Below are 17,963 nucleotides of genomic sequence, written 5' to 3'. Positions count from 1 at the left end.
TTTCTTTTTTTCCTTTGCACCGTTAGAAGTTCTGGCAGAGTGTGTTTTGGCCTTTGCACTCAGGCTGCAAGCTCTGTAAAGTCAGAGGTCATGTTTGTCTCCTTCACTGCCAGAGCCAGGAGCCCAGATGCAGTCCAGACCCTGGTAAACGGTGTCCGCTCTATAAATGTTTATAGAATAAAATTCTGGAATCCAATTATTGATATTTAATCCTACACTAATCTGCGGAATAATTTTAATATATAAATTATACTAAGGAATTAATTCATTAAAATATCCTTGAGAGGGGCACCTCCAAGGTGACTCCATCAGTGGAGCGTCCGACTTCGGCTCAGGTCATGATCTTATGGTTCATGGGTTCAAGCCCTGCATCGGGCTCTGTGCTGACAGCTCAGAGCCTGGAGCCTGCTTCAGATTTTGTGTCTCCCTCTCTCTCTGCCCTCCCGCACTCACACTCTGTCTCTCTCTCAAAAATAAATAAACATTAAAAAATAAAATAAAATACCCATGAGAACCATATTATCTGAAGTTTTGTAATATATGACTGCAGCTGTTCTCACGGTCTCCATCCTGGACACTGTCACCTGGACTGCTGGTTTCGTAGACCTAGAGATGAGCAACCCATATCAATAGCAGATGGCTCTCCTTGGGGGGAGGAGTTAGACTAATTTTAGGAAAGTGAGCCTTTTCATCCCTTGTCTTGGCCCAATGTGTAAATTCTCTGAAGACTTTCCAAGGCACCAATAGGAGCACTGTGAATATCAAACGTTTTCCATGCACAGATTCAGTTCTCTTACAGTTTTTGTGAGAATCAGAAAGAAGCTTGAAAATAGGGAAATGAATTTTTTTTAATTTAAAAAAGTGAGCGAGGAGAGCACATACCTGAACAGAAGTCATCAGAGTATCTGTCATAGACGGCCCTACAGTCCCTTTCGTCACACTCACAGGTGTCCCCGTGAATATCTCCCCAGTCTCCAGTTGGGTCAACATCGTGGCAAGAACATTCACCACACACACAAGTCCCTAGATGAGAAAACAATTGTATATGGTTTTAGCGAAGAAACACCATGAAAGAAAGCATCTTACATGTTGCTTTTTAAAATCTTTTGCTCACTGTGTATTTGGAAAATACATATATTGGATAAAAACATTCTACAAAGGAAAAACACCATCTAATGTGGACAGCAGAGATTCTTTAATAGACAAAAGTTATTTTCTGTGTCTATTATTGTGTGGGTTGTGGGATGTGCCCTTAGCACAGTAGTGGTTTCTTTCCAAAACAGCATCAAAACAATGAATACGAGTTAGAATCCTAGCCCTCAAGAAATCTGCAATCTATCTGACAAAAGAAAGCTACTGGATGACTGTAGGGTCATGTACCAAAATGTAAAAGGTGGTTGTGCCTGGATTTTTTAAAGTATCTGTATCTGGGGGCACCTGGGTGGCTCAGTTGGTGGAACGTCTGACTTTGGCTCAGGTCGCAATCTCACAGTTCATGAGCTTGAGCCCTGCATCGGGCTCTCTGCTGTCAGTGCAAAGCCAGCTTCAGACCCTTTGTCTCCCTCTCTCTGCTCCTCCCATGCTCAAATACTCTCTCTTTCTCTCAAAAATAAAATAAACATTTAAAAAAATAAAAATAAATAAATATCTGTATCTATATTTTAAAAAACGAATACCCTTGGCTTTCATAATAGTATAACTGATGTGGGTGCAGGGGATAAGGATAGGTATATGCTAAGGTGAGTCCAACCTGACACTGAATAAACGATTTAGGCAATACAGGACACTTGTTCTATCCCTGATTAGCTGTGTCTACAACAAAGGTTTTCTGGTCCTTGGAGATGGACTAACAAGGAAAAGGAGGTAAGCCTGTGCAGGGATTGGTGTCTCTCTCCCGCCCCCCACCTTCCCCCTGCCCCGGAAGCAATAATGAGGAAGAGTGCCAGGGGAGATGCGGATGGTTCCTTCTGAGAAAAAAAACATATTGCTGTGCCTCCTCCCGACTTGCCTTCAGGAACCCCCGAAATCTCACTGCTACCCAGCCTCATTTGAGCATGCTGCCTCCCAGTCTGCTCTGCCAGATCTCCAAATCAGACAGCTCCAAGTGCAGGAAAGGACAGGCAGAAGGTGAGACCTCAGGGGTTGGCGAGTAGTGTGTGTCTCTCTCAGAGCCCACATATCCCTGCTGCAGAACCGGCCCTGATCCACAGCCCAACCATTGCCATTTTTCTCCTCTTTCCTTTCAACATCTCACGGGAGCACAGCCCAAGATTCCTATACTGACATCATGACAGTGATGACTGTACCTACTGAATAAGAAGGACGCAGACAGAAACACGTCCTCATATAGAAAAGGAAAGCATAACATGAATTAGTGGGATATATAGTCAGACCTATTATGCATACATTAAAAAGAGGACTTTTCTTTATAATTTTTCTTCCAACTTCAGGCCTTTTGCTTTCCTTTCCCTATGTATAGAAATTTGGCCCATTTTACTCTTCTGCATTAATTTCTTACGCCATTTTTTGAAAAGAGAAAATTGGTTGTATGTTAAGGTTTCCCACATAAGCATTACCTGATAAAAAGCACCATTCATTTACAGAAATTAAAAAATACAATTTTCCAACTTTCCAGACTTTTATAATATTAAAAGAAGGAAATATGGGGGCGCCTGGGTGGCTCAGTCGGTTGAGCATCCGGCTTCGGCTCAGGTCATGATCTTATAGTTTGTGAGTTCGAGCCCCGTGTCAGGCTCTGTGCTGACAGCTCAGAGCCTGGAGCCTGCTTCCAATTCTGTGTCTCCCTGTCTCTGCTCCTCCCCTGCTCATGCTCTGTCTCTCTCTCTCTCTCTCTCTCTCTCTCTCTCTCTCTCTCTCTCCTTCAAAAATAAATAAAAACACTAAAAAAAAATTTTAAAAAAAAAGAAGGAAATATGGCCACTCATATATACCTTCAGGCAGGCAACAAATGGTCCAGCATAGTTCTCTTTTATCTGCCAGTACAGCTAATAAGGGGAAAATGACAAGTAATTTCAAGGATTTCTAAAAAAAAAAAACATGTTTATTTATTTATTTTTGAAAGAGAGAGCAGGGGAGGGGCAGAGAGAGACAGGGAGAGAAAGACTCCCAAGAAGGCTTCACGCTGTCAGTGCAGATCCCGACGTGGGGCTCAAACCCATGAACTGTGAGCTCATGACCTGAGCCAAAATCAAGAGTCAGATGCTTAACTAACTGAGTCACCCAGACCCCATGTGTTTTCAAGGAGTTTTAAAAAGCATTTAAATAAAACTAATTTGATTTGATATCAACAGTTAGTTAACTCACTTTAAGGGACATTTTAGCAATACCAACATATTCTTAAAATTCATATCAAAAGTCAATCTAAATTTTATCTGGTTGTCTGACACATAGTTTCTATACCTGTTCTATATCATTTTTATTATTGCAGATAAAAGTGACTCCAGATCAATTCAGTATTACAACCAAGCCTTCGATTTACTCATAATTAAGACAAAAAGGTTTCTTGAATGTTCTCTAGATAATTAGATGCTCATGCTGTAGATGGTTCTGTTAGTCAAGAGACATTTAACAGAAGTATCTACAAGAATTGCCTTTTAGCTGTACTATGCTATTTCTGGATGGCCGCCAAAGAAATTACAGTCCCTATGTTAACTATTTGTTCAGTGAAGCTTAAATAACTACAGCAACTTTCTTATCTTTCTGCTTTGTTACTCAATAAAAAATAAGAAAGAGAAGACTGTTGGCATTGTAAATGTTGACTTACATCGAAGTCAAACACTGTAAAAGACAACCTCCCCCCACACCCAAGGAAATACAAGGAAAAGGAGGGTTAATGATGAAGAGCTTTGTTTTCCTCCCAATTCATAGTAACGTGGATGAATGACCCACCTCTGTTATTGCAGATTTGGCCATCTGGAGATGTGCATCTTCTCTTGCTCTCCCAGGGGGTGATATCACACTGGAATTCACATTTATCGCCATGCCAACCAGCCTCGCAGTAACAGTTTCCACAGTAACACTTTCCATGGCCTTTACCCAAAATGAATTTTATAGAGTGAGGGGGGGGAGCAACTTTTAAAAGCAAAATTAACTTTCTACCTCTTTGTGATCATTTTTGCCTTTTGAAATAATATACCAGCTCTACAATCCTTGCTTAAAACAATCAAGTTATAGATCTGTCCCCCGCATACCATGGTTGCGCATGTACCTCCATAATCGTACACAAAAAGCAAAAGCAAGTGTCTTGTAACTTGTCCTAGCCAGGTAGCTGGTGAAAATGAAAGAAATTTGAAGAAATGGCATGAAAGAACGAGACAGGCTGGTCTACTACCCTCCAATCTCAAATGCACGCATCAGAGTCAAATGTATGTAAGCATTCATGCTAAGGGCATTTCTTGAATTAGTCATCCAAGGATTTCATTTGAAATCAACCATTGAGAAACCAGTGGTACATATTTACTTGGAAGCACATCATTAATGACTGAACGCTTCCTAAACCAGAGGAGATATTTCACCTTTTCGTTCAACTGTGTCCCACAAGCTGTTATGTTCCACCACGTAGAAAAGAGGTTTTCAGTTAAACCAGTGTTTATTACTCCTTTAGGCCAATAAAATAGCATGGACCCCTGGCCTCACAATCAAAGCCCCTCCTATTCGTCAAGGGGACAGGGTGACCCATCATTTTGTGTTCTGATGCCACCACACCCCTTCAACTCCTGCCTCGTTTTAAATTTTAGCCGGCCTGTTTGTACTTACATCCAAGCAACCCCTATTGAACTGTCACATCATCGCTTTCTGCATCCATATCTAGAAATCCTACAAGTTCCCAAAATATGGTAATTCTATGTACCTCAAGTTACTTCTCAGATCCTCCCTTTTTGTGGTTATGTAAATTCCTAGGAGTATAGTTATGTATTCACCCAACCATGAATGTGTGTTTGTTCTTGTAAATATGATGAAAACGAGGGTCACGCTGGATTTTGCTTAGTCTATTCTTTCCATTTCATAGAATTATGTTTTATCAGAGTCTGTAGCTAAAGTGTTGTTCTTCCCTCTCTCTTCTCCTGCAGCCATAATTTCACAGGGCCCATGGGAAACTGAATGTGAGGCTATTTTTTCTTCCTAAACACTATGGCATTTCTGGCTCATGGCAAAAGTGTCAGTAGGGCCTGCAGAACTCACATAAGAAAGGGGAATGTACAATAGAATATTCTTGTCTCTTACCCTATTCTTGTCGATGAAAAAAAGCAGGCACACATCAGAGAGACAAAGGGAGAGAGCGAGAGAAAGAGTCCTGCAGTGAGATATAAGAAAGACACGGGGAACCAAGCACACGATGCCATGTTTTCTACCTAAGTGAGCTGTAATTTGGATGTCCATGGATAACCTCTTATTAACTGAATAGTCAATGATCATTTCTACAACAAATTTTAATTTGTTCACTTAAGCAAATGTAAAGGATATTAAATTATTTCATCAGTGATAAAATATAAAAGCTATACCTTTTATTTATGAACTCAACAGTATCTATCTCTCAGGTACCCACACAAAATATCACATCCCAGTACTATGTCCTCAGGAACTTGAGGATTACACTGGAAAATAGCAAGACAACTGTGTGCTAAAAGCTTTTCTAGAAGATGGTTTTTTCAAGACTTGATTAACTTTTAAACTAGAATTTATTTCCTCTGTAATTTCAGGAAATTTATATAAGGTGCCACATATGTAAGGATTACCATGACATTAACAAATAATCCCAAATCTATGTTCTTTACATCCAAATTATTTGTATATTTATAAAATTCATAATTGAATCAGGGTCTTACTAAAAAATCATTGAGATATAGGTGAAAAAGGAAAGAAGAATCTTGTGAAATTACACTTGGATATAGATCAGAAAAATTAAGCAGATATCCTCACAACCCAAATGAAAATACCGTTAACAGGACACATTTGGATAATGGAGATAAAATACAAGCTTTGGGCAACACACATTCCTGACAATAAATATCATTCTTTGCTTTCTGTAAACTGAGGGAGCAAGAAAATCTCCTTTTAAATTGTTTTACTGATGGGCTGTAGAATCACCTCTTAACAGATTGGTTTCATGCGAATGAATGACATGTGGAAAGATCTACAATCCCAGTCAAAGTCACTCCCAGAGGATATTTACCGAAGTGCTGGTGTCTATGGTCTGAAACTTTGCACCATGAAATTGCTTAAGCCTCAAACAAATGGAAATAGTAAATGGCAAGGTTGGGAGTTAAACATTTCCTGTTGCGTGACTTCATGTTAAATGTTTATATTTACACATGCAAATAGACTTTGCTCTGGTGATGTGTATCAGAACACAATGGCCCCAAGCATGTTCCCTTCCTCTTTGTTTTTGGTCCATAATAATTGGAAATGAAACATCAGGAGGAGGATAAATGCATAATATTTGTGGGTGGATTTACCTAATTGTTCTAATTATTTTGGATTGAGTCCATTAGCAGAATTGTCTGAGCAGCATCTAGCTTAGGTCACTGCCTTGAAAAATGTAAATTTTTGTGTTTGTCTGTTTTATTTTGGTGGGTTGTACAGCAAGGAAGCCAGAAAGAGCCAAACAGACCTAAAATAAGAGTATCTGAATGATCACAAGAATTGAAGCTGCATTTTTTTTTTTTACACACAGAGGGACTGCTTGTCCTAAGTCAGTGACACTTTCCCTATGGCTCTCTCATTCCCCCTGGTCCACTGGCCCCTGATCCTTCCACAGAAAATGCTCTTCTGAAATCACTCATTCTGCAGGCAGAATAGGATTCCATGGATTGGAATCTTGCCAGAGATAAATGAAATAAGTAATTGCTTATTAATGAAGAGATGAGGCCAGGGGTAACCAGGCTAAAACTTTTAACAAACAGCAGAGATGAGTTTATGTAAACTGAAGGGATGCTCATTGCTCTCTCCTCTCCTCTCCTGTGCTACCCATAGTTGCAAATGTAAACTCTGGGAACAGGCTGGCAGACAGGTAAGCAGAAGAAGACACTTTGGGTGATAAGGAGGGGCTCTTCTCATGGAGCTCCAAACTCCAGGGCCCTGATGCAATTCTCCATGGGGAGGGGTCAAGAGCACAGTCTTCGGTATCAGCCACATAAGAGTCTATACAATTGCTGGAATGACCCTGGGTACATTACCTAGTGAATGGGAAGAACTTATTACAGTGCTGGGCACTAGCAAGCGTGGCACATATAATAACTGGTACAACAGAAAACTGGATTGAGTGCTGTTCGTAGAAATGCCATAGGAACATAGAAAAGATCATGAAAAATGTTATCTAGGTATGTGGTGGGGAGGGAGAGATTCTAGGCTAATAATTCTATTGGCCTCCAATGTCTCCAATAGGACATGAGACTACTCAAAGGCTGATGATTTAGAAAGGGAAATGGAATGAAGTTAAAACACGCAATTGAGAGACTGGGAGAGCAGAGACAGAATAAAAGTGGCCGTGGTAAGCAGAGAAGATAAAGTACCAGTAGGACCACTTCAGGACCACACAGTTGCCTATTGTCATAATGATCTGGCTCTCCCCTGGAAGCAGTCTGATTTTGCATTTACGAAGTACTAGTCTACCCTAAATGCCTCATATGAAGTGTTTTCCAAATAAACACAAATTCAGATTAAATGAGCAAACTTAGTGCAGAACCTTTATAGAGAGATAAAACTATAAGAAAACAGATCAAAAATCAAGTTACTTTGACTAATTTCTGCATAGTGTACCTACCTCCACATATTTCTTCCGTTTCATCATCTATGCATTCTCTATCATCACACTCACAAAATTTACCATAAACAAGGCCATTTCCATCTGGATTATCACACTTACACCTGCCACAGTGACATGTACCTAAACCATGAAAACAAAACAAAAATTATTTGTTAGGTGCATATAAATGATAATGAATTTTTTTAAGTAAGCTTCACACCCAGTGCCGAGCCCAACACGGGGCTTGAACTCATGATCCTGGGATCAAGACCTGAGCTGAGATCAGGAGTCGTATGTTCAACACACTGAGCCACCCAGGCACCCTGATAACCAACGTTTTTTTTTTAATCTATCTCTTTCAAAGACAGAGACAATTCAAATCAATTTAATTTTCAATTGTGTATTACTGTGGGTATGATGAGATAGATAACAAAGTTCTTTCTTGGTGATTATAGTACAGAAATTATATTTTATGACACATAACTATTATGATTGACCTCTAATAGTTTCATTAATGTATGATGTATTTATTCATTAATGTAAATATGACCTTCCCAAGTGCAGAGCTACTTTATACATGGCCATCCAATCAATGCATGAATGACTATCTTCTGATTACACCTGGGTCTGAAGTGAACTAAAGCAGAAAATTCTAAGCATTGTAAGGGAAGTAGCATCGCTTATCTTCCTCACCAGTATTTATTCAATGCTTTGCACAATATTTGAGCATAACATTTATTAATAAATATTTGTGGAATTCATTAACAAATGCATAAATTAAAAACTTAGAATCTCCTAGTAATTTCACTTGCACAGTGTTAAAACTGATACATACATCCTTATGACAATAGGACCAGGGCAAGTTTTCATAGGTATAGAGTTCTGGAACCTCACCAAAACCTCAGGGCAGCTCAGGATGACACAGAGGCTCTGGAATCATCTGGTCTACCACTTATCATATATATATATATATATATATATATATATATATACACATATATATATATGTATATATACATATGCCATATATATATATGTGTGTGTGTGTGTGTGTGTGTGTGTGTGTGTGTGGTGTGTATGTGGATTTGACTACAACCCTCAAGAGTGATTTCACTGACAGTAAAACAGCATTAAAATGATATTGAAAAATAGAATTTCCATTTAAGGAACTTCCTTTTTAATACTTATTTTTCCATCTGTAATTTATAATCATAGCCATCAACATACATGCATTGAGACCTGACCACTCACCAGATAGCCTCCTAGACTTTGGAAATGCAATGGGATACCAAGTCAGCCATAATCCTCCTCTCAGGGTTTTATATGAGTAAACCAATATGATAAAATAAATGGAAAAGTGCAAAATGTTGCAGAAGAGCTTAGCAGGGGATTTGACTGTGACATGGTGGTCAGACAGAGTCCCTGGGGAAGTAGCTCCTAAATAAGGAATTGAGAGCAAAGTAAAAATAATAGGCAAGAGAAGTGAGATGGTGGAGAGGCCCACTTCCCACAAGAGACTATAGCAAAGGCTCTGTGATAAAAGAGGAAATAAGAAGAAAAAGTCAAAGATGGCTGGAACATAGAAAATGATGTGGAAAGAGGCATAAAATGAATAAGGTGACTAAAGGTGCCATTTATGGAAGTCTTATTATAAGGTCATGTTAAAGATTTCCAACCTTAATACAGGAAGAATGAGAAGCCACAGAAATATTCTCTACCAGGGGGTCATGTGATCAGGCATCCATTTTTACCAGATTACTCTAGTTAATACATGAGGAATGAACTGAAATGAGGCACAGTGGACATGAGGATATGTTATTACATTTGTCTGCAGGAAAGAAGACAGAGGCAGAAGAGGGTGACAGCAGTGAGTTAGAAAGAGGCAAATACTCTTGGGGGTACCTTCAGGGGAAAGAACAGATGACTCAGTGATTGAGTGTATGTGGTGAAGAATCAGGAGGAACCAAAGATGATACTGATATTTGAACTGAGCTACTGGGTATTCGCAAGTCTGTATGTGGTGTGCCCCAAAACACATGGATAAAGGGGATTTGTATCCAAATCCAGGTTTTAATAATCAATAGCTATACATTTCTGTTATGTTCATCTCTAACTCTCAAATTCCTTATCTGCAAATAACATCTGCTCCATAGAGCAGTTATGAGAACCCAGTGGTAAGTGTATCACCCAGCCATCTTTCTGAAAACAATATTGTGTCCAGTTATGCCATAAGCTTCCAGAAAACATTGAGATCTTCATCTTCTTCCATGAAGATACTGAGTATAAGAGTCGTGTTCCCAAACATTTCCTCCAGACTCACTTTATATTGATGGGCCCCACAACGTCCTGTCTCCATATGCTCCACGTGATTCTGTCACCTGGGTCCCTTGCAATTAGATATTATATTTAAGAGATTTTTCTCTCACAGCTACATAGAAACAGTGATTTTGCAGAATTTGAGCTAATTATTTTTCTTCCCTGAGAATACTCATATGAATTTTACATTTATTAAATTTCACTTTCTTTGTTTTTTTCCCTGAAAACTAATTTATAAAAGTTCATTTCAAATCAAATTCTGTAATGCATGATATTGTCTCATCGCATTTTCTCTCTAATTATCACCCTTCCTTTTCATTTTCACGTTTATTCATGCTATCTTTCAACCATCCACATATCCATTCATTAAATTTTCTTGCTGCCGATTATATTGTTAACAAAGTACCAGGTGCTATAGGAGATATTAAGATGCATAAAGTTGAAACTAAGTAAATCATAGAGCAGGAAGATAGAGTTAGAAGACCAATAATTTTTACACATACATATGGGACCAGATGACACAAGGGCCTTTGCAACAGATTTGTGACAGATGCTATATAGAAAGTATAAACCTCAGTCTGGCTCTGCAAAGGAGGAAAGGCACAGTAAAGGAGCAAGTTCTTGAGTTGACACTTGATGTATGGATAGAATTTCAACACGTGGAGATGGAGAAAAGGCTTGTGATATTGAGGAAGGAGGCTCGGCTAAGGAAAAAGGATGTGGAATTTAAGAACAGGGCAGAGTCTGGCTTGAGTTTGGAGAAGAGGGTCAGTTTAAGGCAGAGAGTAGAGGATCAAGAATATTGGCTAAGGATTTTAGAATTTCTCTGTCGGAATACCAGGAGCCTCTCATGGTTTGGGAGCAAGGTGTGACCTTGTCAGGACAGCGTACACAGTAAGCTGTTTTCAGGAAAGACAGGAAGGAACAGCCTCTACCTCTGAATTCTATATCTCACTGACACCCCAACAGGCAGGCTCCCTCCCATCCACACATCTGAACCATTCCTGGCTAATGTGGGACATTTACAACAGCTCAGAGACTTCCTCTCTCACCCACCAAGTAGAATTCACAACTGAGGCTCTAAGATATGGCATATGGAAGCCCAGGCAAAAGTGACAGACTCCTGTGTTCATGTTATGTCATATTGCTTCTTTTTCTTGGTTGCCAGTGAGCTCGGGCTCTGGGATTGGTCTTCTGATTTATGCTAGATTATTTTTGCTCTGACTTTTCATTCTGACTAATACAGCTGAACTCTCTCTAGGAGGACTTCCCTCTCTTGACCACCATCCATACTCCTGTGTGATGGTGCTGGAGCCCCACTTTGCAGACTGTGCCTTGCCTTCCGCACCCCTATAGAGTCAGCTTCTGGAATGCCATTAGACCCAGTTCCATCTCATCCTGCCCTGTGGTCTTCCAGCCAGTCAGGTGCCTCCTCTTCCCCTTCTGCTCCAAGCTGCTTCCAGAAACCACATAATAATATAAGGGGAAATATTAGTAGAGAGAACTCAGAGCCTAATGCAGTTGTAGGGGAGTGGTCCAGAACTAGGCTGGTAGAAATAGACATTAAAAAAAGAAGCCAAGGGGCGCCTGGGTGGGGCAATCGGTTAAGCGTCCGACTTCAACCAGGTCACGATCTCACCGTCCGTGAGTTCGAGTCCCGCGTCAGGCTCTGGGCTGATGGCTCAGAGCCTGGAGCCTGTTTCCGATTCTGTGTCTCCCTCTCTCTCTGCCCCTCCCCCGTTCATGCTCTGTCTCTCTCTGTCCCAAAAATAAATAAACGTTGAAAAAAAAAAAAGAAGCCATGTACGACACAGCCTGCTAAAGTCAACTTGAAAGGTTTCTATACTGAATAGACAGTAAGAGAGAAAAGATTAAATGTAACACTGAATATGAATAACCTTTTGGTGTAGAATCTCACATCTAGTTGTTTATCCTGAAGGTATGCCTCTAAAAATATGAAAACACACACACACCAATTTATTCTCTGCATTAATATTTGTAATTTCAATATATTGGAAAGTGTCTAAATGCCCAAACATAGGAGATTGAGTGAATAAATTATGTCACCTGTATAGAGCTGAGTCCTATATGTCCAAAAAAAGAATGAGGAAGATTTCTGTGTACTGATGTGGAGTGAATTCTAGGAGATGCTGAGTGGCAAAGCCAGAGTGCAAAAGAACATATATGGCATGCTATTTTTTTTGTGCAGGGAATGAATGAGATATAATAACAAATACATCTATTTATCTTTAGAAAAAATAAACACATACACAGATAAAGCAGAACGCAGTAAAGCTGGTTACCTATCAGGTACGAAAAGAAGCAGGAGGGAAGGTTTAGCAAGAGAGTGATGATTAATTAAGAAGGCTTTTTAAATATAGTTTTGACTTTTGGAAGCATGTTCATGTTCTACATATTGCAAAACAAAATCAGTGAGGATGGAAGGGAGGGGAAAAACTCTAAAACTGAAAGCCATCTGAAGTAAACAATCTCAATGTATTTCAAACCAGTACAATCACTACACTAAAGGGAGAGAAAAAGAAAGAAATCCAAGTAACTTATGAACACAGCAATTAACTAAGTATCCCAATCTGGAGCATGACTGGCGTGGGGTGGAGGTGGGAGAGGAGATCAATTGCCAACAAATCCTAAAAGTTTTTGGTAGATTTGCTTTGTACAGTGGTATGCATGAAGCAATTTTAAAAACAATTTTAGGTGTAGCATAAGACTGAACAAATGACCAAATATAGCCATGATGTTGGAAGCCAGAGTCCTCTCACCATGAAAAATGAGACATGCAAATATGGAAGGGGAAAAAATAGGAAGTAACCCTGTTGGGGGGTGGACTGAAGTTGGATGTATTGGTGTGAATTCATGATTTCTAAAATATGTATGTGTACATATATGCATATACATGTGCATGTACATATGAATGTGTACATATATATATATATATATATATATATATATATATTCATGCATGTTTACTAGCCTGTTTGCAGAAAGGGCCAACAAGCAAATTCACCCCAGTAGAAATAAACATCCCTAGTGCTCACAATTTTTATTCTAATACCATTCTTAACCTAAAGAAACCAAGGTTCTTTAGAGAAATGGTTGATTCCAAAGCTGTGGCAAGCCAGATACAATATGATTCTGGAATATCTTGTTATGTCAGAAAGGAAAGATTTGCTGAAACAAAATAAAACACAACAACGGAGGCACATCACAAAGACTGAGAAGCTATCTTGAAGGGGTTCCAATTGCCTAATCTGAGACAATCTGAGCACCAGAATAATTGAGTGCAATAATGAATAATAAACCATTGAAATACTGGGAATTATGATACTGGAGTGATAATAAATCACTAAGTAAATGAAATACCAAATAACTGGTTGATGAGAGAAGACTCTTAATTGTGGTAGAATGTTCAGTACCAACTGGTAAATATGGAAGGAATGTTGGAGTTTGGCAATCATCATATTTCAATCACCAGTGTAAATACTGGGTTAGGTGAAAGTCATCAATGGATGGTAAATCAGGGGTAATTTTGACAAGGATGTGATATCTTATAATTTCTAAGTGTTTCCCCACAGACTGCTCATTTGTTACAAAGGCAAAATCAGTAATTACAGAGCTGAGACATCAGACAACACCTTGACCAGGTGATCAAAATTAACCTCACCACTGAGAGCAGATGGGTAACATAGATTTCCAGATGACACATCCTGAGAACACAAAATAATCTATCTTTCAATTCAGCTAAGAATGTATGACATGAATCTAATCATGAGGACACATCAGACAAAGCCAAAATGAGTAACATTCTTTTTTAAAAAAAAAAAAAAAGGATGGAGACAATTTTCTTCAAAATTTTCAATGCTATAATACCATCGTCTGTGGAAATGGTCCAGATTAAAGGAGGCTAACAAGAGATAACAGCTAAAGATAACTCTGCCCTAGACTGGATCCTACAGAGGCAGGGAAATGCTATAAAGGACATCGTTGGGCCAATAAACGAAACTGGAATATGGACGGTAGATTACATAAAAGAATTTCATCACTTTTACAAAAAAAAGAAAGAGACTCAGATATCTTAAAACTGCATTCTATATCTTACCAAATATGTTTGATCATCTACTGAAACAATTCTGTAAATTTTCTCCTGTAAGGTATGCTAATGTAGCAAATCACATGTTTTTTCCCATAATGTTGAAACACTGGGATTCCTAGTCTAACCCCTATTCAGTTATAATGTATTATTACAAAGAAAAAAACCTAGATTTTATTTGAAAAATAAACAATAAAAACTAAATAAATCCAAAAATAAAGGACAAACAAACAAAACAGAATTCAAGTCTTACTACTGAAAGAAGTTTGGAAAGCTGGACGTTTTCAAAATGAAGGGGTTCCGTGGTAAGTGTGTGTGGGTGTTGGGAGGGGTGGATGTTAGGAACCGGAGGTAGAAAAATCCTCCTGATTAGACAGAAAAGACTGATGTGCTGGAGAGAAGGAGAATATCAGTGAACACAAAAAGTGACCTGACTGTTAAGGACATTTATCATGGTCCTTGACTGATCCACTCACACCTTGCTTTGGGTATGGCCTTGATTTCTACTAGCAAAACCCTCTTACTGCATTTAATCTACACAGAGGAATTCACTGCAATCTAAGACTGTAGAAAGATTCTAGCTCTGAATATAGAAGGACTCTACCAAGAAGGGGAGGAACTTCAGGAGGGAAGATTCTCTAGTCAAATACTTGTCTTTAGCACACAAAACAATGGCTCATGCCCATTGATCTCCATAAGAATTACCTGGAGAGCTTTAAAAACACACCTCAGGCCAGACTATACCCACCAAAACAACTGAAATAAAGCCTCTAGCATTGTAAGGGAGCATTCTCAAGTTCAGCCAGTTTTGAGAAAAGCTGATTTTTGAGGCTCCATGCGCCCAAGTATGAAAAGAGTATTAAATTATAGTAATACCATCCTAGTATTCTTGAAACCAAAACCAGTTGTTTTGTTTTGTTTTGTTTTTTCAACGTTTATTTATTTTTGGGACAGAGAGAGACAGAGCATGAACAGGGGAGGGGCAGAGAGAGAGGGAGACACAGAATCAGAAACAGGCTCCAGGCTCCGAGCCATCAGCCCAGAGCCTGACGCGGGGCTCGAACTCACGGACCGCGAGATGGTGACCTGGCTGAAGTCGGACGCTTAACCGACTGCGCCACCCAGGCGCCCCCAGTTGTTTTGTTTTATATGGTTTTGGTAATTAATTTTAACAGCTTCACTATTACTTTCTAAAAAATGTTTTTAAATGACTTCTGTGAGATGCAAAAATATTTTAGCCAAATGTAAAATCATGACGTCACTCTATTCTTCTATGTGCATCTAAAGCTTCTATCAAATTAAAAAGATTTGCTTCTATTTGATACTAAGGTATAAATTCAAAGCACCCTTGACCTGTAATAGAAAATAATTAAATCAGTTTATATAAATCCTTTTAAAAAGATTTAATCCAGCATTCAAAATCATAGCTCACAATTTACATAAAATGTTGTTGGGGTGTTGTTTCCTGTGAATATCCTGCTTGAAGAAGGCATTTGGAACAGCTGGAGAGCATCAAACTTGCCAGTCTCAGCAAGATGACATTTTTTCCCTATTGATTTATCTGAATTTCATTTCAAAAATATATACTCAAAAGCATTCTCTCTCAGAGGTTCCACATTTCTTGACGCCTACATATTTCCATTAAAACCCAAATTTGATTATTTAAGGATTTTCATAGATTTCTTACCTGCATTAGAGCAGATGACATCTTGAGAATTCTTGCACATTTGGTTACTCTTTTTCTTTGTCAGGTCACAGTGAGCTGGGTATTGGCAGGCATCCCCAAACCATCCTTCGTCACATTTGCACTTGCCACAGTCACACTTACCATGGCCTGAGGATTTAACAACATCCAGTCAGACTCAAATTGTTTTTCAGAGAAACCCATTATTGTAACTGAAAGTCTTAAGGGTGATGTTGGTTCAGGACTGAGTTACAATGAATTCAAAAACATGTACATTATGGAGGCCGAGGGGTAATGCTAATGCATACAGTATAATGGAATATGTGGATTTTATTTCTATAACCAAAGTTGATAAATCACTCTTAAACCATTAATTAATTTGTAGAGACACTAGATCATAAACTAGAAGTTTAATTATACACTTCTAGTGTATAATTTCTGTCAGAAAATTTAACACTAAAAAACAAAGATACATCTAGTACCTCCACATTTAAGACAAAAAAGCCCAATAAAAATTATTTCCATTTAACTGCATTTTATAACACTTAAAGCCACCACTCTGAGTAACAAGTCTTACATGAAATTCCACTAAACTAAACACTGGCCTTTGATTTATTGGCATTTAGCATGTAATAAAGTTTAATGGACATATTAAATACCACCTTGGGATAAGATTGACAGGAAAAAGAAGCACATACTTTGTTTCTTAATAAGAAAATATGGTTCAAGAATCAAAAGGGTTAAGAGCCATAGTCATCTACCTCCACAGAAGTTTCTCAACTTTTCATGTTCTTGAGTCAACATTGTGCTATTTTTATTCTTATGATAATTAACTTTATTAAGTCTTGGTTAATGAATCCTACCAATGTTTATATTGACTACACACTAGTCAGATCCAAGTGTAATACATGTACAATACATGGCTCTTGTCCTCAAGTAACTTAAAAAAAAACAAAGATGGGGTTATCTTCAGCCAGAAATATTCGTCAGACCTTGTGTTAAGTTGAGCAATATAGTCTCCTATAGAAATAACAGGAGAGAGATTCTGTGAACTTCCTTGACCTTTAAATGAGCCTTGAAAGGTGAGCAGAGTTTGAATGGGCTGCAGGGAGAATATTCTTACATTACTCAAAATAATAATGCTATGTCCCAAAGCCTGAAATTCATAGACCAGAGTGGAATGGAATCATTGATCTAGTGCCAGCAGTCATTCAGTGTGGCAGCCAAAATCCACATGATGAGGTCCAGATGGCCAGTCAGAATGAATGACTCGGAGGTGTCCCATTTGGGCATGTTCAGCAGAGCCTGAATCTATGATTGGTTGTGACTTTAAAACTCCTCTGAATGTTGCCCAGTCCATGTAAATGTTTCTATTCCTGTTGCATTTTTCAAATTAATTATTCTATTTTGCAAACAAAACCTTGCATGCACCCTAATTGTAATTCATTTTATCCAGTGCACATTACTGTCAAATTGATTGTATCATTTTGCATTCCTGTCTGGCCCTACACGATATTGTCAATCTCGGCCAACTTGGTATCATTTACAAGCATAAGTGATCTCTCCTGCCAACCATCCAGTCTATTTATAAAAGTATTAAGCCAAATTCTTGAAGTGGCTAAGTCTCTTTTTGCAAAGAAGTATCTCGGTAACTGTAATTACTCTTTTATAATATTAGCGTATTAGGTTGAACCACATGAGATCACCACTATTATTAGTTTAATACCAGCTATTTCTAATGGTTCATCTCAATAAAACGGCTTTATCTAAACAGAAAAGAAAATAGAAATGATTTAGAAGATAATGAAATGCAGTAGCAATGATTTGCTGAATCTGGAATAAAAGAATACTCAATGTTTCTTTGGGATGGGACATTTCGGATCCTAACCAACGGTATATATAACAGAGATGGGTGGTGGTTGGGTAGGCCAAAGGTTACAGATTTTTTAAAGGTGGGAGATTGTAAAAATATAGGGAAACTAAGGAAAATGTACAGATGATAGGAAAGGACCCTCCATCTCAAACTGACCCAAAGAAGCATTAGGGGGAGCAATATTCTAGGGTGTTTACACCCCAAAGTTAGCTCATGG

General features: G+C 38.6%; 1 protein-coding gene across 1 annotated transcript in view; it reads right to left on the bottom strand.

Annotated features, from left to right (window-relative positions):
• Positions 1-17,963, bottom strand: part of ITGBL1 (integrin subunit beta like 1) — a 206,362-nt gene that overhangs the window by 107,667 nt on the left and 80,732 nt on the right. Inside the window, exons 3-6 of the mRNA XM_043582619.1 lie at positions 15,877-16,023; positions 7,784-7,906; positions 3,910-4,050; positions 883-1,023 (exon numbers count right to left, since the gene is read on the bottom strand). Coding sequence (XP_043438554.1) covers positions 883-1,023; positions 3,910-4,050; positions 7,784-7,906; positions 15,877-16,023 — 552 coding nt within the window. The remainder of the gene's footprint in view (positions 1-882; positions 1,024-3,909; positions 4,051-7,783; positions 7,907-15,876; positions 16,024-17,963) is intronic.

Source organism: Prionailurus bengalensis, chromosome A1 (genome assembly GCF_016509475.1).
Source record: "Prionailurus bengalensis isolate Pbe53 chromosome A1, Fcat_Pben_1.1_paternal_pri, whole genome shotgun sequence".
Lineage (NCBI taxonomy): Eukaryota > Metazoa > Chordata > Mammalia > Carnivora > Felidae > Prionailurus > Prionailurus bengalensis.
Note: the sequence above shows the minus strand (reverse complement) of the source record. Positions and strands in the feature narration are given on the sequence as shown.